Raw genomic sequence first — 23,045 nt, forward strand, 5'->3', positions numbered from 1 at the left:
TTCTTTTCAGGTTTTGTTTCTCAAAGTCCCACTTTAACAGAAAATAACAAATTGTTATTTTCTAAGCCCATAACAATGCTAGAACCACTTCAGGAGACCACTTTTGAGGTCTGGGAAAAATCTAAGAATGTTGTATTTTTGAGAGTAGTTATCCTTTAAGGCAATTGTGCAGGCACCTAGCGATGTTGTTTGATTTGCTATTTCTGTAGCACATGAGATGGATTTTGCTAAATAAATGGTCCATTTGATTGATGCAAATAATCATGATACCATTCTGTCAGGAAGGTATAGGCTACTATGTAGCTAGTTCATATTTAATAAGAAGTTTTTGGGGAAAGCCTTTCCATCTACCAGAAGACGGTTAGGTCTATCATTAGCACTGCTATATTTTTCCGGTTCCTTCATTGTTTGAAACCTGGACGTTTTACTTCATATTATGAGGCATGTCTTACATTGCCTCAAAGTAGCCTACAAACATAATATTTCAACTTTATTTCATTGTCTAGCAGCTAAAGACATTATTCTAATCACATTAGCAACCCGTGATAGTCGTTGCGTCTCTCCCGCCTCTTTCTATCAGGTATTACCATCTCTGTCCATCAAACTGCTTGCATGTGCGGTGCGCATTTTGGAACATTCACGCATAGGCCTACTGCCGTGTGTACATTGCTGCGCCTAAAATGTGAATAAATAATAGTTTATCAACATTTTAAGCTAAACATTCAGATCTGTTCCATCATTCCTACAAGTTTTTTTCCGATTGGTTTTCCTATGGGGACAGCCAAATAACCCTTTTAGGTTCTAGATAGCACTTTTTTTCTAAGAGTGTATTAATTGATACCTCCACTACACTTCATTGATATGTATTGGTGGGGATTAAGAAGTGAGTATACACATTGCCTACTGAAAATAAGTGGGTATACGGCGTATACCTGGGTATACACTCCACTACACCACTGGTGCTACAGATGTAAATGAAGGGTTTAGAGAGGTTGGAGGCATGCTGGGCTGCGCTATCAAAGGAATATCATCACGTTTTGCAGATGATTTAGGCCCGAGGAACAAACGGTTATATCTCTAGTGTGAGTTGATTGGGATTGAGTTGCTGACACAAACAACAATGTACTTTGAAATAAACATCACATGTACTGCTTTCAGAGGTGCGTAATCAGTATGTTACTGAGACAGAGAGTTATGGAGGACAGTTTTGTGACAGAAAGACACAGACAGGGAAGAGTATCAATTCCCTGTAGGAAAAGTCTGGTTCAGGCGGGATGAATCACACCATGACTGTCAGCCCATCCTCTTTCTATTTACAAACCCACCTTCGAATTGGCCATCATCATCACATACATTTCACAGAGACCACACATGGACACACACACAAAAGCATAGTGAGACTTTTAGGCAGAACTCAGTGGCTCTGGTTGGTATAATCAGTCCAAGTTATTTTGTTTTGTTTGCGTTGCTAACCTGAACAAAATAGGAGACTTAAACAGCTTAGCTGGACTTCTATCCCTGTCACAACACAAAAAAAAAAACGATTTGTTTCTTTCATTGAATTGTTTGTAACTGAGGCTAATGTGAAAATAGTGTGGGACCCAATATAGTGCCAGGAGGTACCCCCTGCCATCTGCTAGCATTGGCAACTCACAATGGGATGTGTGTTGTCTGTGGACTGTGGCCACTGTCTACCACATAACACAATGGCTTACACACAAAGCAACTCTGGACCAGACAGACAGTATTTCAATTGACTGCCACACTGAGTTGTCTCATGAAGATAATCTCAATCCAACCATGGATAAGAAAGTCATGATAGAACCACAGATAAATAAGATTGTACTTTTAGATTTTTTCGGGGAACTATTTATAAACATCCACTTATTACTGTAGTCACAATACTGATTTATTTCACGGAGAGCATGCAATCAATTGGGAAAATGTGGATATTCAATGTGTCACAAGAGGAGACATGTCAGTATCACCTCAGAAACGGATCACAACAGGTTCCCAAGATATATTTTCAATTAACCCTTTCATTATGTCTATTCTAAGTTCTGTTCACAAGGTCTCAGACGTGACCCTACGTTTCACTACTTACAAAGACTTGAAAATAATCTGTTGATCAGCAGGGTGGACAATTTTTAAGAACTGCATTTTCTGTGTTATGTTGACATAGTTTTGGTAAAGAAAAATAAACGATGGCTCGAGAGATTATTTATTTTCTGGCAACTAATATGTAGCTGGGATTGCAACAATTTTAAGGGATGAACTAGGTGGAAAATACATGAAAGGTTCTCATGATTATCCTATTCATGTTGATTACAATTGATTTGTTATCATCAAGTGTAAACACTACAGCACAAAGATCTGGTCAATATTATTGTGTTTTGAATACAGTATTACTGTATTTCCTCAGCTCCTGGAATAGTACTTATAATAGCACAAATATAATAGACAATAGAATTACCAGGCAACTATATCATCCATATAGTCCTACTAATTAACAACTTGTAAAAAAAGAACCATGTCATCTGTGTTGATTTATTAAATGAGTCGAACAACTGTTAAATGGTTATATAGTACGGTATGTTTATTCACAGGTAGAATTTTGTTAAAAAATATAAATCTGATACAAGTCTAGTGACTACAAATGAACAGTAGCAAATATTGTCTGTAGAAAATAAGATTAGTTTCACAATAAAATAAACACAAATAAATCTCTGCAGCCTATATTTAGGCTCTATATCACTTTATACAAAAACATTTTTGTTTACCTAGCAAAGAAGTAAGCCCGGATACAGAGGTGAGTTCATCAGCTTTGTCCCTTTTTCATCTTACAAAGACTTTAACCTTCAAAAAAACTTACAAAGAATGAGCAGACAGAATGCCATCCCTCGGCACAATAATTCTCCACTGGCTCCATGTCGTTCACCTCCCCATCCCTCTCCTCTAACAACGGAGTCCTATCCTCTTTCTTCTCCTCCTTCTCTACCATTTCCGGAACCAGGGGCACTGAATCCTTCTTGCCTCTGCCTTTCCCCTTCTCTTTGAGCTTCATGTGCGACTCCATGGGGGCCTTGCATGAGCGGGTCTTCAGCACCTTTTCACCGTCGCACGCACTCCTCCTCTTCTTCAGCTTGCCCACCAATTGTTTCCAATGCCTGACCTGTGCTTTCCTGTCACTGTAGGCTTGGCACAGGTCTGGCTGTCCAGTATAGCGGCACCAGTAGGTCTGCTCCTCGGATCTACAGCTGACAAGCAAGTTCACTACTCCCTCCCCGGACGTATCCCAAGTACAGTTGTGGCCACCCTTTGTGCTGAACCCTCCTGAGCTGGGGACAGAGTTCTTGGGCTTCTTGCCTGCTGGTGGTGGTGGTGGGGGCTGCGACATCTTGTTGTCGGAGTTCTGGCGTTTGGCCTCAGTGCTGGGCAGGACAGGGAGGCACAGGAGGAACAACAGAAGCCACAGGAACATCATGGCTCGGGGTGATTACTGCTACTTGAAGGGTTCTATATTCAAATGCAGCCAAGCATCAGTAGCACGCCCGAATGAAACGAAAATCGGACGCGCCACAATCAAAATACCTGCAGGGAGTGAAAAAGGAGAGGCAAAACAAAGTGAAACATGAGTGAATTAAACACACCTTACATAGTTAACCCATTCTCTTTCTTTTCATAAAAACACGAGAAATTTCACTACATTTTGCTATGTTCCCTGCTTAGAATACCCCAAAAAGCTGTGCAAAAATGTGTAACTAAAAACACATTCATATCAAATGTTACGTTTACAACATCTATGATGTTTATTTTCAGTGCACCTTTTAAATTAATCATAATATAATTTGTTTCATTTTTTTTACACCTCATTAAATCAATAAGGGAGGAAAGCTTCAGCTCTAAGCTATAGATAGCTGCAGGTTTTTGGGGTCAGCCCAAAACTGCATTGCTACCTGGTACACGGGACTAATCCGTATACATTTTTTTGTAAGAATCAGCTCATGCTTTTTACACAGGACTACTCTGAAAATCCTTACTTTGAGTGTATCCTGCCTTGCGAAGGAAACCATATTGGAGTGATCCAATATACTGCTACAAAACAAAGACATGCACCAAAACAAACACCCCCAAGTCGGCTCAGAATTCTTTTACTTACAAGTAACATGAAAAAAATATGCATGCACAGCAAGCATACAGTCCACCTGCCTGTAAAAACAAATTGTACTAATCAAATTATTTCCAGTTTCAACATTTGGTATTTGGTATCTAAAGGTTGCACTTACCATGTGGAGACCCAGTGTTTGCTTCTATTCAAAATGCGGGGTCCCGGGACGCTTGCGTAAAAAAAGGGTTATAGAAGGATAAAGGAGAATGGGGAGGGGTAGAGAGGGGAGTGTTCAGGGCATAAATGGGTCTGCCCAGACCTCCCTTAAGCAGGCCCCCTCCTACTGTAACAATACCCCTCTCAACCCCCTGCCTAAAGACTGTATTATCTGTGTGTGGGGCTGGGGTGGGAGGTGGAGTTTGGGTCATGGCGTGTTGCCTCACACACACCCATACCCAACACACCCCCTCTTCACGGCTAAGAAGACAATGTACACTGTGAGAAAAAGTCACTTGTGGGGACTTGGCAAATGAATGGCCAAAGGCTTAAAAGCTCACACTAAGTGATAATGTGTTCCACTCCACTGCCAGAGGCTGAGTCCATGCCAACCTAGACCCTCGGTGGTACTCTCTGTATACCTCATGCTCCCCTCTTTGCTGGCACAGAATGAGAGGTGTCAGTTACGTTGACGCAGAGAGAACAGCTATGTGGTTATTGTGTGTATGTCTCCTGCGTCCATGCATGCGTTGACACTAGCATGTATGATACATGATAATGTTTGTGTGCCCAATACAGTGTCCAAGTCCAATCGTTTTTCCAGGTGGTCAAATGTACACAACCAGAACTTGTTTGTACATCCGTGAGCCCTTTCTTCCCCTCAGTCTTCTCATAAATCATTTGACACATTCTAATTGACCATTTCTATTTAATTGCTAACAAAGACGTCTATCCAGTTAATTCAGTATATAACATAGGCTATTGACTTTCCCCAATACACTTTTCCTGTATTTGTCAACAACCAATAGTCAGTCTTTTATCGAGAGATAGTGGGGGATAGGGAATAGCAGTATAAGCAGCTGAAGACAGAGCAACACTCACCCCCTCTAGTGGTGTGTTTATTCTTGAAAGGTGAATGGGATTCAGTGTCTCAATATTCCCAAGCAAGACACCATATTGAATTGGGGAAAACAGCCACCGCTCGTTGACACACAGCAACATAGCTAGGCCTACACATGTGGGTTTGAGGAGAGAAATTGCAGACGCCATTGCTGCATTCACACGTTCACACGTCGGCAGAATTCTGCAAAAACAAAATGTGTGAACAGGGTGTTAAGTTGGCCTACAAGTTACGTTTCTCTAGAAATGTGATTCTATTAGCTTTTGTCTGTCCTTCCTTCAAGCATAATCTTTCCCTTCACTCTGCTGATGACACTGAGAGAGTCCTTGACGAGGCGGGAGGTTTGAGAAGACCAATCTCCATTAAATTGTTGTCGAGAGATGTTCGCAATCAATGTGCTGCTAGCTGACTGCCTTTAAGAAACCATTGACTGTGATTAGACACTGATTGAGGCTCCGAGCGGTGCCTCTGTCGTCACCCCTCGGACTGTAATGACAGAGGGAATCTAATTGTGAAGCAGGGGAGAAGCACCGTGCTCTGCAGCAAAGTTACCATAGTGTATGTAAATACAATGAAGATTGTCCTCAGCACAAATTTCCATTGCGACACCTAGTAATCACTGCTTCATTGAATTGCATAAAGAAGAACACAGACATACTGACTGATGGCCTGGCTTTGCTATCCTGTCACGCGTCTAGACAAAAGTGCACTGGTATGGTGGCACTGTCAATCCATTCTAAAGTCATAACATGAGACACTTCACTTGGTTCTTTTTGAGGTGTGTGTGTGTGTCAAGGGCGAATAAAAAAAAGAAACGCACTTCCTGCAGTCCTACACAGTTTGACATCACTTATTATGCCTCTCTTAAGAGGTATATGGGGGGGTATTTGAAAGAAACTGTGTAAGTGGAAGGATAAGTGGAAGATCCCCCCAAAATACATCTATATTTTGGGGGGGAATTTTTTTATGAACTGTAACTCAGCAAAATCTTTGAAATTGTATGTTGCGCATATATATATATTTATAATTCAGTATAATTTTGTGCTACTAAATACATTTTGCCACTAGGCTGAGAGAAAATGTTGCCGTTTTAAAGTATCTGTCCAGTGAAAATCTCAATTGGGTTGTGTTTTGGAGGACGCATGGCTCTCAACCTTCGCCTCTCCTGAGTCCGTATGGGAGTTGCAGCGATGAGACAAGACAATAACTACTAACAATTGCATACCATGAAAAGGGGGTAAATAAAAAAATTAAAAAATGATACACTTAAAGAATGTTCTCTCTGCATGTTTCACTTGTAAGCCTAAATTGAATCATTATCAGGAAACCGGGCCCTGATTACATAAGACAGAAATGAAATTCAGCATGTTGGTCGAGGAGGATGAGTGGCCTAGAAAAGGCCGCTGGTTCAAATCCCAGAGCTGGCAAGGTGGTTAAAACTGCTGTTCTGTTCTTGAGCAAGGCAGTTAAACCTCAACAACTTATTCCTGGGCAATGATGATGTCGATTAAGGCTGTATAGCAAGCCAAAGGTCACCTGTTTGAATCACATCGGGGACAACTTTAGCTGATTAGCAACTTTAGCTAACCACAAGCGTTTTGCTACTATTTAGGAAATGTTAGCTAATCCTTGACTTAACCTTAACCATAGTAGCCTAATCTGATATGTTAGTTTCACCTAACCTGCTAGCCACTAACATTATCCACAAATGCTAACACAACAAGCAGCCTGGCCTCAGAGCAAGACGTCCTCCATATTGTATGGTATTGTACGACCGGGTATAACGGATGATACTATACATCCTTCAATCTATATGACCGATATTCCATTCGTAATGTAACACAACGTAATATTACGTCACATAACATCATACTAAATGGAGGGGCAGAAATAACGTCCCAAATCATACAAATTGTCCTGAGATCAGGTTGGCTTTACAGATTATAATCAACCACACCCACTATCTCTTGTCCCAGCAGACCACCTGAGAAACCATTTGTCATCATTATGGAAACAGAATAAGGCTGGCCATAATTAGTGGCTAACAAGCCTCTGATTAACAGCCTCTGCTGGAGGTCACACGATGTAAATGTAAAATAAACCTGACTGAAGTCAAAGATTGTGGATTATGAAGATTTCTCTGAATGGCCTTTTACCATTGAAAACAACGGTGACAATTCCAGTCTACATAACGGGTGGCTCTACCATAGGCACCAATGCAATAGCTAATTCCCATTGGATTCCATAAAAATACGACACCTAGCGTTGAAGAAAGTAGGGCCTAGTTACCGGAAGTGTTGTCGAATTCAACGGGTCGCTTTAGAATTAGCTAGCCTAGCATGCGGACGAAAAAGTCAGGTTAATAAAAAAACTAGCAGTATTTTAATCTTCTCAATTCATCATTCTGGGATAATTAGGAGTACAGCTCCATCTCCCATCCCTGGACTGAGGTATATTCTCTGAACCAAATCTCGCACCGGCTCCGCGGTGTCCACATTCTGGCATAGCACCATTCCGACTACAGAGAGAAGTAATGATTGTCTAGTCGGGGTCTTTAAGCTAGGAAAGGGGTTTAATGCCCCTTCCCATTCTGACACATTTACATTTACATTTAAGTCATTTAGCAGACGCTCTTATCCAGAGCGACTTACAAATTGGTGCATTCACCTTATGACATCCAGTGGAACAGTAGTGCATCTAAATCGGGAAAATAATGCACCAACAATGGGTTACAACAATAACGTCCTTTTATAAGTTTGCACATCTAAAGTATAGTATCTATGGTATTTTATGGAACAACATTTTCTGATGAGGCAACGTGTGCAAGTCTCTCCTCGGGCTGAAATCATGTCACCCAGTATTAGCTGTGTTTGGTCACAACAGGGACTCTCACACATGGCAACTTCTGGACTGATGGAATTCAGTCAAAGCCATAATGTGTAATCCTTACTCTCCCTCAGGTATGGGTAAAATGTGTGTGTGTGCATGTGTGTTTAAAACATTTCTACCTTGAAAACAGAAATTAAATAATGATTTCATACTGACAGTGAATGGTCTAGTTGATTACAAGATGAAAGGATATTTCTGGACAATAGTCTTCTTAATTGTATTTTAGTTATCTCCCATAGAGCCAAACAGACTGAAAATAACATTGTGGCTGTGCACCATTGTGATGGACTGTCTAAATTGATACAACCTCATTCCGAGACATGATCAATTATTTTTATTCATGACTGGCCTGAGATGTTTCACCAAATAAATGTAACATTGTTCAAATGCACAGGCACTTTCAGAATGTAACTCTACAGCTGATGAACCTTTGCAGCACATAGCACTTTAGCTTCTATCCTCGGACAGAATTTCAGCTCATTGATCTTTTTTGTCATTTCGGGGTGGGATAGTGGGGGGTCACCTTTTCTGATGCAGGCAGACATCCTGTGACGGTCGTCCTCTTCATCTGAAGAGGAGAGGCGAGAAGGATCGGAGGACCAAAATGCGGCGTGATATGTGTTCATGTTGAATGTTTAATTAAAGAAAGAACTGACCACAGAAACACTATACAAAAACAGTAAACAAAATAACAACCGTGACGCTAATGCGAGCTGCGCTGAAACAAGCCTTCAACATAGACAACCACCCACAAACAAACAGTGCAACCCAGGCTACCTAAGTATGATTCTCAATCAGAGACAACTAATGACACCTGCCTCTGATTGAGAACCATACCAGGCCGAAACATAGAAAATCCCAAATCATAGAAAATCAAACATAGACTGCCCACCCAACTCACGCCCTGACCATACTAAATAAATACAAAACAAAGGAAATAAAGGTCAGAACGTGACACATCCTGTGCTTTAGTATAGTAAACCTCAGACAGGTACCATGTGAGCTGTGTCTTAAAGGTCAGTGTTCTTGTGAAACGATAGAAATATCACATATTTACAGTCAATGAATAAAATGGAGTGAGAGAGAGCAAGAGAGAGAGAAAGTTTGGTGGTAACTGATAAAAATCATACAAAGGACTGGTTAATTTTAGATTTGTGAAATACTCAGGTTTATTATAACAATCATAAATTGGACCTGATTATTTTGCAGATGTTTTTAGAAATTATGTGTGTAGGGATTCATTAGACACAAAGGGGCACAGAGAGAAGTGTGTGTATAATAATAATAATTTGGTGGGTGCTTATATTTGTCCTGTGTTTTCTGCATATCCCAACTCTCTCTTGAGACACACTCTGAGTGGGATCACAGTCAGGGTCAGCTATTATCAACAGCAACCCTGGAGCAATTTGGGTTAAGTGTCTTGCTCAAAGGCACATCGATAGATTTTTCAACTTGTCGGCTCTGGGATTTGAACTAGCAACCTTTCAGTTTTGTATTTGCATTTATTATGGATCCCCATTATCTGCTGCCTAGGGCAGCCACTACTCTTCCTGGGGTCCAGCAAAATGAAGGCAGTTATACAATTTTACAAACATTACAATACATTCACAGATTTCACAACACACTGTGTGCCCTCCGGCCCCAACCCCACCACTACCACATATCTACAAAACAAAATCCATGTGTACGTGTGTGTATAGTGCGTATGTTATTGTGTGTGTGTGCATGTGTCTGTGCCTACGTTTGTGTTGCTTCATAGTCCCGCTGTTCCATAAGGTTTATTTTGAGCTGTTCCTTAATCTAATTTTACTGCTTGCATCAGTTACTTGATGTGGAATAGATTTCCATAGAGCCATGACTACATGTAGTACTGTACACCTCCCATAGTCTGTTTTGGACTTCAGGACTGTGAAGAGACCTCTTATGGGGTATGCATGGGTGTCCGAGATGTGCGCCAGTAGTTCAAACAGATAGCTTGGTGCATTCAACATGTCAATACCTCTCATAAATACAAGCAGTGATGAAGTCAATCTCTCCTCCTGCCTTGTTGATAGTGCTGTTAAGAAGGTAGAGCAGCTACAAAGTAGTTTGTGTGTGTGTGCACCATTGTATGTGTGGCTATATATGCTCAGGTATGCATGTTTTATCTGTTTCTCTTTGCCTAAATTCGTTTTCCACGTGCTCTTCCTAAAGATATAATATCAGTGGTAATTCAAAACCCCCAAAAATAAGATTTTAAAATTCTATATTTTGATCAAGTCACTGCATGAGTCCATGCTAAAATGTCAAACTGCAAAATGGTAAAACTAATTACGGTCTCTGAAATGTCTCATTAAATGTCTGCAGCCATTTGGAAAGCTAAATGAAGGGGAGGTGAGAGGAGGATAATGTCATATTAATATGCTGAAATACCACCACTAATAACATGAGATGGTAGTATGACATTACAGTAGCTGAGGCTTTTTGGGGGGGAAATACAGGCATGCACTCAGATATAATATCAGCCTCCACTATATTTTGATCAACCCCCACTCCACCACCACCACTATCCTGGCCAGCCATTTGGAAAGCTCTGAAATGTCTCAAGGGGAGGTGTATGTGTGTGTGTGTGTGTGTGTGTGTGTGTGTGTGTGTGTGTGTGTGTGTGTGTGTGTGTGTGTGTGTGTGTGTGTGTGTGTGTGTGTGTGTGTGCAGTCCACTCCACACACCTGCCATGTGGTTCACCAGGTCAGTGTCCTGGATACTGCTACTTTTGTTTTTCAACCCTTTGTCCTGTGAAGATGAAAGGGGCGCTGGTGTAATTTGATGCTCTCAGGAATCTGAAGTATTTTTTTTTAAACAGATGTGAAGTGAAATGTGTTCATTTTTGGAACAGTAGGCTACAACACCTATAAAACATAGGCCTATGTGTTCATATTAGATTCATAGGAAGCAATGGCTTTGAGGGGAGATCATTTAGATCATATTCCAAAATGTATTTTGATAACATTTGGGGACATTGGAGTTTGGATTAGGGCTCACTATACTATTTTCTATCTCCCAATACTGCAGAGCAGCTTAAGACACTAAAATAATCATAAAATAAAAATAGATGCAATTATCAGAGGGGAAGATGTGGTTCAGTTACCATGGGTTACATGGTGTTGTCAGGAACTATACAGAAGAAAGATGCATCATACAATTATAGTGAAGTGACATGGCGAGAACATAATCTGTTCTACATATTTTTTCGACTTATATTAAATTTACAAATGTTGTATTTTATATTTTGTCATTCATTTTCTCTAGAATGTTTTGAGACATTGTGAAATGTACTTTAAATAAAATATGACTTGACTTAACTTTAGTAAAAGGTGGCAAAGAGATTTCAAGACATTTTTACAGCTATTTTCACAACATAATAATGTCAAGTTATGTTTCTATTATTATATATCTGATTAAACATTTCAACTTATACCAAAATCATTGCCTTTTTGTGAATAATTATTTTACCAATATTGCTGATAAATAGATTACTCCCATGTCTGATAGCTACTTGACTACCGAAATACCACCACCATTCTCATGAATTAAAGCAAGTATTTTGGCATGACTATAAAATGCATTCACAATCAAAATGTCATGGATATCCTCTCGTACAATACAACATCGCTTATTCATTCAATTGTGTCCCATTCATTAGAAATGTGTGTAGTGGCAAGACTAAAACTAGGCTAACATTTCTTTGTGAATTCCTTCGTTTATCAAGACATGCCTATTTAAAAGAATCACAGCATAAATGAATCGATGCCGATCAGTGAGATAATTAAGCTAGCATTACGCACGGACTTACGCACGGCATAAAATAAGTTAATGATCTTACAATAAAATATAATTTAAAATAAACAAATCAAGAATGCAATACTTCAATGAATCATAACCTACAATTAATTGGGCAAGATTCTAATCGTGGATTTGACCAGGGATTGAGTCGCATTCCATGGCTCCGGCTGAAGTAAATGGCGTTATGGTATCCAGTGAAATTTCCCCGTCACACTGGAATTGGACGATGGCTGGCAGCAACGTGTTCTTGTGATTGCGAGATGCGTTTGAGATAAGAGAAACTTTGTCGGACAGTGGGGTTGTGTCCTCTCCCACGTTCGGGATTGCGTGAGAATGCTGTGTAGCCATCAAGACTTGTGCGTCTTTTTGGAGCGTTGTGTCGTGGTGATAGGAGACCAATTCATTGCTGAAATTAACAGCCTCCACTGTATTGCTTGAGCAAATTTTATTGCAGCCCAGAATAGTTGTAAAGGCTTTTCTGAAATCCGCGTTAAATGCGTAAATGACAGGGTTTAACGAAGAGTTGGCCCAACCAAACCAAACGAAAATTGTAAACGTGGTGTCGCTTACACACGGAGGGTCACAGAAAGGTACCATGCAGTTTAGGACAAAAAAAGGCAGCCAGCAAAACACAAAAACTCCCATGATAATGGAGAGGGTCTTTAGCACTTTTGTTTCCTTTTTAAAAGCCGTTTTTAATGCGTTTTCGTGGGCGCAAACGTTTGGGTGTTGGTTATTTTGCGCTTGCTCCGCGGCTCTCTCCAAGGAGGATATCCTCCGTATCTGCGTTTGCGCAATACGGTAAATCCTAGTGTAAGTGGCAACCATGATAACCACTGGGATATAGAAACTGATCAGTGATGAGGAAATAGCATAGGTCTTGTTCAAGTTTGCTATGCAATTCTCAGAGTGGTTACTAAAGTTTCCCGCTGACGTCTCCTCGTCGGCCATGTGCCAGTTCAGTTGTACAGGTATGAAGGAGATGAGAATTGACAGCGTCCACGCCACTCCAATCATGATAAATGCAACTCTGTGGGTCATTTTCCGTTCATATCTAAAAGGACTAGCTATAGCCCAGTATCTGTCCACGCTTATGATACACAGATTAAGAATAGATGCCGTCGAGCACATTATGTCAAAAGCTATCCAGATGCCACAAAATCTACCAAACAGCCAGGTGCCAGTCACCTCAGATATTGCCTCCCATGGCATCACGAGGACGGCAACGAAGAGGTCAGACACCGCCAGAGAAATCACGAAAAAGTTGGTTACCTTGGACCGGAGATGCCTGAATTTAACTACCGCAGCGCACACGAGCATGTTCCCCAGCAGTGTCGACACAATGAGGAGAAACAAAATGCATCCAATTAGCGCGCGCACGCCATTCCCGCCAGTCTCCTCGTCTGTGCTGTCCGATTCCGAACGAACTTGAGTTTCATTTCCAGTATAGTTTTCCATTTGCACTTTTCTGTCTTTGGGTAGAAACGCTTCGATTTCACATTGAACCACGTATTTGTTCACTGTCTTTATTTTCATATAGCGGACAGCTTCCAAAACCTGATCAATTCAAATGGACTAAAGGAGGCTACAGAAAACGTCCAAAACTATCGGTTGCTTCCCTCTCTCGTGATAGGCTATGACTCATAGCAGGTGAGACAATTGAAAAGTCTAAACGGTATCCTTGGAACGTCCCAACTCTAACGTCACCCCATTGAAGTTGCAATGTAAAGGGGGTTGGGTATGGGTAAGGGGTATGGACATCTCAAGGATGACACTAACCAACAAAATTAGCACCAGTGGTCAGCTCATCCAGTATATTGGCAGACATATCTGTATCCTACAACAGGTTTCCCAAACATTTCATGCAATTCTACATCATTTTACATATTAGCAGAATCTCTTTTAATACTACACAAATTATCAAAATTACAGGCTAAGAATGGACGGAGAGATAGGACAATGTGTTCATCTTATCATATTTCTCCAATGCCAAATCAGTGTGTCATGTTTGCAACAAAACTGTCCCTGTTTGCAAATAATTACATTTGAGAAGTCATTAGGAATCTGAGCATGGTACATTTCAAAAGTTAGGCCTACCCTTTCACCCCAGACAGAGTAGACCTACCAATGAAAAAAAATGTAAGCTTTAACTGCTAGCTAATCTTCTTCTGTGGCTTAATCCAACGAGAGAAGGTCACACGTGTTTCCCTAAAAGCTGTCTGGGTTTTAGCATCTTTTATTGTACAAAAAGGGAATATCTTAATCAACTGATAGTGACAGAATTAGATTACTTTCCAAGCAAAGTCAATGTATTTGTCTCCTTGGATATAGAAGGTTGTAGCTCAGCCTCTGAATTTCAAAGAAACAAACTAATTATATCTCCATGCATCTGAGTCACATCTTTCCTGGGTATTTTACAGCTTGTTTTTTAGCATAAAGCATCGTGGGAAAAGGTGCTGTTAAAGATCACTTTATATAATCAGAACTCTATATCTGATAAGGTGCATGTGTCTTCTTTTTAAGTCCATAACCATGTGTGTGAGGTGTATACTTTTGTTTCAAAGTAGATTTGTTTAAGACTACCAAGAAACACTGTGTGAACCTGATTTAGCCCACTTAAATAGGAAGAAATAGTCTCCAACACAAAGCCCTCTTGAGGTTAGTAATTCTTACTCATATTTGCCTACTTTCAGCACATGAGCTATCCATTTGATTGTGCTGTGTCTTTTTTATTTTACTAGGTAAGTCAATTTAAGAACAAATTGTTATTTTCAACAACAGCTGAAGAACAGTTGGTTAACTGCCTTGTTCAGGGGCAGAACAACAGATTTTTAACTTGTCAGCTCAGGGATTCGATCTTGCAACCTTTCAGTTACTAATCCACCACTCTAACCACTAGGCTACCTGCCGCAAAAGTTTCAGCACCACAATGCAATCTGGTTTATTGTGAGGTCAATAACTCTGATAAATGCATGATGGGCAAGAAAGATCAAATCAAATCAAAATGTTTTGGTCACATACACATATTTAGCAGATGCTATTGTGGATGTAGCGAAATGCTTGTTCCTAGCTCTAACGGTGCAGTAGTATCTGACAATACACAAAGATCTAAAAGTAAAAGGGAATTAAGAAATATATAAACATTAGGACATAATTGTTTTTAATAAAACATATTGTTTTTAATCAAATCAATTATTGTAGTAGCAAGTTATCAAAGTGAACCTCCGGGTCCTCCTTCTCATCTTCGTACTTTCCTTCTCAAACTGAACAGGACAGTGCATTTTCTGCACTAGGCATAATCAAAAATTATTTTCGGAAGAAGCCTCCTGAAATGCCACTTATGGCTTACAAAGCACAGCTATTTCTTAGGCAGCACACAACTGTTTTTGATCAGCAAAAGCAGGGCAGGACGGGGCTCAGGGTTGGAATATTTTATTTACACCATCCGAATAGCTATCTTAGAGATATAACTGTGCTTCTCTGAGCATGCACTTCATAGCCTATAGGCCAGGGGTGGACAACTCCAGTCCTCGAGGGCCTGATTGGTTTCACACTTTTTCTCCATCCCTAGCAAACACAGCTGATTTAATCAAATTGCATTCTAAACTGAAGATCATGATGAGGTGATTATTGTAGTCAGGACTGGAATTGCCCAGGCATGCTATAGGTTATGGAGCATTTGATTGAGACCACATTAAATATGCCGCCATTCACATCGACAGGGCTGTAGTGGAGCGGGTCAAGAGCTTCAAGTTCCTCGGTGTCCATATCACTAAGGAACTACTATGATCCAAAAAAACAAAACAGTTGTGAAGAAAAAAATATACAGCTGAGTTGAGAGCATCTTGACTGGACTCATGACTGACAATTTTTAGGGCCTTCCTCTGACACGGCCTGGTATAGAGGTCCTGGATGGCAGGGAGTTCGGCCCCAGTGGTGTACTGGCTTCACCGCTTGGCAACTGCTCAGCATCCGACCGCAAGCCGCTACAGAGGGTAGTGTGTACGGGCCAGTACACCACTGGGGCCGAACTCCCTGCCATCCAGGACCTCTATACCAGGCCGTGTCAGAGGAAGGCCCTAAAATGGTCAAAGTCTCCAGCCACACAAGTCATAAACTGTTATTTATGCTACGGCATGGCAAACGGTACCGGAGCGCCAAGTCTGGGACCAAAAGGCACCTGAATAGCTTCTACTGCCGAGTCATAGACTGCTGAACAGCTAATCAAATGTCTACTCAGACTATTTACATTGACCCCTTTATTATTTATTTATCTTTAATTGTTTTGTATTGACTCCCTTGCACTGGCTCTATGCACACGCACTAGACTCTACCCACACACTCACACATACTACACTAACACTCCAACGCACACACACACAAACCACATACGCTAACACACACACACACACACACACACACATGCATATTGACGCAACACTCACACAGACACACTTTCACATATGCTGCTGCTACTCTGTTTATTATATATCCTGATTGCCTAGTCACTTTTACTCCTACCCACATGTACATTACCATTCAAAAGTTTTGGGTCACTTAGAAATGTCCTCGTTTTTGAAAAGAGACCCACATATTTTTGTCCATTTAAAATAACATCAAATTGATCAGAAATACAGTGTAGACATTGTTAATGTTGTAAATGACTATTGTAGCTGGAAACGGCTGATTTTTTAATGGAATATCTACACAAGTGTACAGAGGCCCATTATCAGCAACCATCACTCCTGTGTTCCAATGGCACGTTGTGTTAGCTAATCTAAATTTATCATTTTAAAAGGCTAATTGATCATAAGAAAACCCTTTTGCAGTTATGTTAGCACAGCTGAAAACTGTTGTTCTGGTTAAAGAAGCAATACAACTGTCCTTCTTTAGACTAGTTGAGTATCTGGAGCGTCAGCATTTGTGGGTTCGATTATAGGATAAAAATGGACAGAAACAAAGCACTTTCTGAAACTTATCAGTCTATTCTTGTTCTGAGAAAGGAAGGCTATTACATGCGAGAAATTGCCAAGAAACTGAAGATCTCGTACAACGCTGTGTACTACTCCCTTCACAGAACAGCGCAAACCGGCTTTAACCAGAATAGAAAGAGGAGTGGAAGGCACAGGTGCACAACTGAGCAAGAGGACAAGTACATTAGAGTATCTAGTTTGAGAAACAGACGCCTCACAAGTCCTCAACTGGCAGCTTCATTAAATAGTACCCGCAAAACACCAGTCTCAACGTCAACAGTGAAGAGGCGACTCCGGGATGCTGACCTAGGCAGAGTTGCAAAGAAAAAGCCAATTCTCAGACTGGCCAATAAAAATCAAAGATTAATATGGGCAAAAGAACATAGGCTTTGGACAGAGGAACTGCCTAGAAGGCCAGCATCCCGAAGTTGCCTCTTCCCAGATGTTAAGACTGGTGTTTTTTCAAACTCTGTAGTAGACAAACCAGTTTAAAATCTACAGGCTTATCAATTAAGAGCAGTCGAATTAAGTAATAGTAAAATGTATTTTAACAAATGAGAAGAGAATCATATCAAAAGTAAAAGAGAGCATTGCATTGTGAAAGGCAATTAATTCATATGAACATGTATTGCAATGTGAAACGTGGATTTCTAGATGAAACACTGATTCAGTTTGGTGAAATGACTGTGATTTTGTGTGTTGCACTTAAGCAATTGAAAATGTTCTTAGAGTTTTGATGATCTGTTTTGAATTTTGTACTAAGAGTTGTGAAAATATACCACAAAGTGTAACAGTATACCTTTAGTCCGTCCCCTCGCCGGGCTCGAACCAGGGACCCTCTGCACACATCAACAGTCACCCTCAAAGCATCGTTACCCATCGCTCCACATTCCAGGTGAAGCTGGTTGAGAGAATACAAAGACTGTGCAAAGCTGTCATCAAGGCAAAGGGTGGCTACTTTGAAGAATATAAAATATACTTTCATTTGTTTAACGCTTTTTTTTTTGGTTACCTCATGATTCCATATGTGTTACTTCATAGTTTTGATGTCTTCACTATTATTCTACAATGTAGAAAATAGTAAAAATAAAGAAACTATTGAATGACCAGGTGTGTCAACTTTTGACTGGTACTTTAGGCCTAGTGATTAACATTATACTAGCTTAAATGATTGGACATTAATGCTCTGGACAGTATAACGTGTGAATGGTGAGATATTTGGCAAAACATTTTCAAGCAGGTAGAGAACCTAAATGGACAATGAGTTTCATCACAGCTTGTTTCTATTTGGAGATGTTCAAGGGGTTAAAATGGCCCCTTGTTTAAAAATGTGCCTAGTCACCACTACTGCCTGTGAAATATTTTGTGTCCTATATATAGAATGTATATGAATAAGCATAACCTCCAGTACATTTTCGAAGTATTCTGTCCTGTTGACTTTTTCCACATTTTTGTTACGCTACAACCTTATTCTTAAATTGATTACCCCCCCCCCCCCATCAATCCACACACAATACCCCATAATGACAAGGCAAAAAAAATGTCTCTGCAGAGATGTTCGATTGGGTTCAAGTCTGGGCTCTGGCTGGGCCACTCAAGGACATTCAGAGACTTATCCCGAAGCCACTCCTGGATTGTCTTGGCTGTGTACTTAGAGTTGTTGTCCTGTTGGAAGATGAACCTTCACCCCAGTCTGAGGTGCTGAGCTCTCTGAAGTAGGTATTCATCAAAGACCTCTCTGTACCTTGCTCTCTGTACCTTCATCTTAACCTCGATCCTGACTAGTCTACCGGTCCCTGGTGCTGAAAAACATCTCATCAGCACGATACTGCCACCACCATGCTTCACCGTAGGGATGGTGCCTGGTTTCCTCCACACGTGACGCTTGGCATTCAGGCCAAAGAGTACAATCTTTAAAAAAAATGTTTTTATTTATTTAACCAGGTAGGCCAGTTGAGAACAAGTTCTCATTTATAACTGTGATCTGGAAAAGATAAAGCAAAGCAGTTAGACAAAAACAATAACACAGAGTTACACATGGGATAAACAAACATACAGTCAATAACACAGTAGAAAAATCTATTTACAGTGTGTGAAAATGTAGTAAGATTAGGGAGGTAAGGCAATAAATAGGCCATAGTTGTCACGCGGGACTAGGTGGGTGAAGGAATCAGACGCAGAGAGTTGCACTGTGCAAAAGTGCTCTTTACTTCGGCACACAAAATGATAAGCCCAACAATACAGGGCGCGGACAACAACGTGACAACCCAAAAAACACAGGGTGCCAAGTTCAGAAAATAAATCCACCTCTACCTAAAACGCACACACGTAACATATAGACAATCCTGCACAAAACAAGGGTGGGTCAACCTACTAAAAACGTCATGACAATAGCAACAACAAAAAATAATAAGATATGGGGATGAGGTAGTTTGGTGTGCTATTTACAGATGGGCTGTGTACAGGTACAGTGATCGGTAAGTTGCTCTGACAGCTGATGCTTAAAGTTAGAGAGGGAGATATGAGTCTCCATCTTCAGTGATTATTGCAATTCATTCCAGTCATTGGCAGCAGAGAACTGGAAGGAAAGGCGGCCAGAGTAGGTGTTGGCTTTGGGAATGACCAGTGAAATATACCTGCTGGAGCACGTGCTACGGGTGGGTGCTTCTATGGTGACCAGTGAGTTGAGATAAGGCGGGGCTTTACCTAGCAAAGATTTATAGATGATCTGGGGCCAGTGGGTTTGGCGACGAATATGTGCGAGGGCCAGCCAATGGGAACATACAGGTCGCAGTGGTGGGTAGTATATTGGGCTTTGGTGACAAAACGGATGGCACTGTGATAGACTACATCCAATTTGCTGAGTAGAGCGTTGGAGGCTATTTTGTAAATGACATCGCCGAAGTCAAGGGTTGGTAAGATAGTCAGTTTTACGAGGGTATGTTTGGCAGCATGAGTGAAGGTGTCTTTGTTGTGAAATAGGAAGCTGATTCTAGATTTAATTTTGGATTGAAGATAATTAATGTGAGTCTGGAAGGAGAGTTTACAGTCTAACCAGAAACCTAGGTATTTGTAGTTTTCCACATATTCTGTCAGAAACGTCCAGAGTAGTGATGCTGATCGGGCTGGCGGGTGCGGGCAGCAATCGGTTGAAGAGCATGCATTTAGTTTTACTAGAATTGAAAAGTAGTTGGAGGCCACGGAAGGAGTGTTGTATGGCATTGAAGCTTGTTTGGAGGTTAGTTAACACAGTGTCCAAAGAAGGGCCAGATGTATACAGAATGGTGTCATCTGCGTAGAGGTCGATCAGAGAATCACCAGCAGCAAAAGTGACATCATTGATATATACAGAGAAAAAGACTCTGCCCGAGAATTGAACCCTGTGGTACCCCCATAGAAACTGCAAGAGGTCCGGAGAACAGGCCCTCCGATTTGACACACTGAACTCTATCTGAGAAGTAGTTGGTGAACCAGGCGAGGCAGTCATTTGAGAAACCAAGGCTGTTGAGTCTGCCGATAAGAATGCAGTGATTGACAGTCGAAAGCCTTGGCCAGGTCGATGAAGACGGCTGCACATTTCTGTCTTTTATCGATGGAGGTTATGATATCGTTTAGGACCTTGAGCGTGGCTGAGGTGCACCCATGACCAGCTTGGAAACCAGATTGCATAGTGAAGAGAGGTACGGTGGGATTCGAAATGGTCGGTGATCTGTTTGTTAACTTGGCTTTCGAAGACCTTAGAAAGGCAGGGCCGATATAGGTCTATGGCAGTTTGGGTCTAGAGTGTCTCCCCCTTTGAAGAGGAGGATGACCGCAGCAGCTTTCCAATCTTTGGGAATCTCAGACGATACGAAAGAAAGGTTGAACAGGCTAGTAATAGGGTTTGCAACAATTTCAGCAGATAATTTTAGAAAGAGCCCAGATTGTCTAGACCAGTTGATTTGTAGGGATCCAGATTTTGCCGCTCTTTCAGAACATCATCTTTCTGGATTTGGGTGAAGGAGAAGTGCGGGAGGGAGGGGGCATGGGAAAGTTGCTGCGGCAGGTGCAGAGCTGTTGGCCGGGGTATGGGTAGCCAGGTGGAAAGCATGGCCAGCCTTAGGAAAATGCTTATTGAGATTTTCGATTATCGTACATTTATCGGTGATGACAGTGTTTCCTAGCCTCAGTGCAGTGGGCAGCTGGGAGAAGGCACTCTTATTCTCCATGGACTTTACAGTGTCCCAAAACGTTTTGGAATAGGGTTACATTATGCAAATTTCTGTTTGAAAAAGCTAGCCTTAGCTTCCGTAACTGACTGTGTATATTGGTTCCTGACTTCCCTGAAAAGTTGCATATCGCGGGGGCTATTCGATGCTAATGCAGTATGCCACAGGATGTTTTTGTGCTGGTCAAGGCCAGTCAAGTCTGGGGTGAAGCAAGGGCTATATCTGTTCTTAGTTCTACATTTTTTGAATGGGCATGCTTATTTAAGATGGTGAGGAAAACACTTTTTAAAAGCAACCAGGCATCCTCTACTGACGGGATGAGGTAAATATCCTTCCAAGATATCCGGGCCAGGTCGATTAGAAAGGTCTGCTCGTTGAAGTGTTTTAGGGAGCATTTGACAGTGATGAGGGGTGGTCGTTTGACCGCAGACCCATTACGGACACAGGCAATGAGGCAGTGATCGCTGAGATCCTGGTTGAAGACAGCAGAGGTGTATTTAGAGGGAAAGTTGGTCAGAATGATATCTATGAGGGTGCCCATGGTTACGGATTTGGGGTTGTACCTGGTAAATTCCTTGATAATTTGTTTGAGATTGAGGGCCTAGCTTAGATTGTAGGACGGCCGGGGTGTTAAGCATATCCCAGTTTAGGTCACCTAACAGTACAAACTCTGAAGATAGATGGGGGGCAATCAATTCACATATGGTTTCCAGATTACAGCTAGGGGCTGAAGGGCGTCTATAGCAAGCCGCAACGGTGAGAGACTTATTTCTGGAAAGGTGTATTTTTAAAGCTCAAATTGTTTGGGCACAGACCTGGATAGTATGACAGAACTCTGCGGGCTATTTCTGCAGTAGATTGCAACTCCGCCCCCTTTGGCAGTTCTATCTTGTCAGAAAATTTTGTAATTGGGGATGGAAATTTCAGAATTTTTGGTGACCTTCCTAAGCCAGGAATCTTGGTTTCATCAGACCAGAGAATCGTGTTTCTCATGGTCTTAAGAGTCCTTAGGTGCCTTCTGGCAATCTCAAAGCACACTGTCATGTGTCTTTTACTGAGGAGTGGCTTCCGTCTGGGCCCCTCTACCATAAAGGCCTGATTGGTGTCGTGCTGCAGAGATGGTTGTCCTTCTGGAAGGTTCTCCCATCTCCACAGAGGAACTCTAGAACTCTGTCAGAGTGGGCATCAGGTTTTTGGTCAACTCCCTGACCAAGGCCCTTCTCCCCTGATTGCTCAGTTTGGTCAAGCGGCCAGCTCTAGGAAGAGTCTTGGTGGTTCCAAACTTCTTCTATTTAATAATGATGGCCACTGTGTTCTTGGGCACCTTCAATGCTGCAGACATTTTTTGGTACCCTTCCGCAGATCTGTGCCTCAACACAAGCCTGTCTCGGAGCTCTACGAACAATTCCTTTGACATCATGGCTTGGTTTCTGCTCTGACATGCACTGTCAACTGTGGGACATTTTATATAGACAGATGTGTGTCTTTCCAAATCATGTCCAGTCAATTGAATTTACCACAGGTGGATTCCAATCAAGTTGTAGAAACTTCTCAATGATGATCAGTGGAAACAGGATGCACCTGAGCTCAATTTCGAGTCTCATAGCAAAGGGTCTGAATACCTATGTAAATAAGGTATTTCTGTTTTTATATTTTATACATTTGCAAAAATGTCTAAACCTGTTTTCACTTTGTCATTTTGCGGTATTGTGTGGAGATTGATTAGGAACATTTGTAATTTAATCCATTTTAAAATAACGCTGTAACGTAAGAAAATGTGGAAGAAGTCAAGGGGTCAGAATACTTTCTGAATGCACCGTATGTGTAAGGTTATGAATAAAGGGCAACCGATTACTGAGGATAGTAAATAGAGGATTGCGGAAAGTCTCTTTGAACGGGTGAACTAAAATTGGGGGTGTAGTAGCGAG

The 23,045-nt window shown here is 41.3% G+C and overlaps 2 protein-coding genes across 2 annotated transcripts; both read right to left on the reverse strand.

The window, feature by feature from the left end:
* Positions 1–2,576: 2,576 nt before the first annotated feature.
* fgfbp3 (fibroblast growth factor binding protein 3) lies at positions 2,577–4,411 on the reverse strand. The gene is made up of 2 exons (XM_029671904.2): positions 4,287–4,411; positions 2,577–3,591 (listed from the first exon to the last, which is right to left on the reverse strand). The coding sequence occupies exon 2, from the start codon at positions 3,482–3,484 to the stop codon at positions 2,852–2,854; it is 633 nt and encodes a 210-aa protein (XP_029527764.2). The 5' UTR covers positions 3,485–3,591; positions 4,287–4,411; the 3' UTR covers positions 2,577–2,851.
* A 7,645-nt stretch (positions 4,412–12,056) lies between these two features.
* Positions 12,057–13,271, reverse strand: LOC115136511 (D(1C) dopamine receptor). Its single transcript, XM_029672086.2, has one exon. It carries the CDS (start codon positions 13,254–13,256, stop codon positions 12,057–12,059), a length of 1,200 nt encoding a protein of 399 aa, XP_029527946.2. The 5' UTR covers positions 13,257–13,271.
* Positions 13,272–23,045: the final 9,774 nt, after the last annotated feature.

This window comes from Oncorhynchus nerka, linkage group LG10 (assembly GCF_034236695.1).
Source record: "Oncorhynchus nerka isolate Pitt River linkage group LG10, Oner_Uvic_2.0, whole genome shotgun sequence".
NCBI classification, from domain to species: Eukaryota; Metazoa; Chordata; class Actinopteri; order Salmoniformes; family Salmonidae; genus Oncorhynchus; species Oncorhynchus nerka.

Bases quoted from the DNA above. Each gene is read 5' to 3' on its own strand.
- LOC115136511 (XM_029672086.2), bottom strand. From the start codon at position 13,256: ATGCTCGTGTGCGCTGCGGTAGTTAAATTCAGGCATCTCCGGTCCAAG.
- fgfbp3 (XM_029671904.2), bottom strand. From the start codon at position 3,484: ATGATGTTCCTGTGGCTTCTGTTGTTCCTCCTGTGCCTCCCTGTCCTG.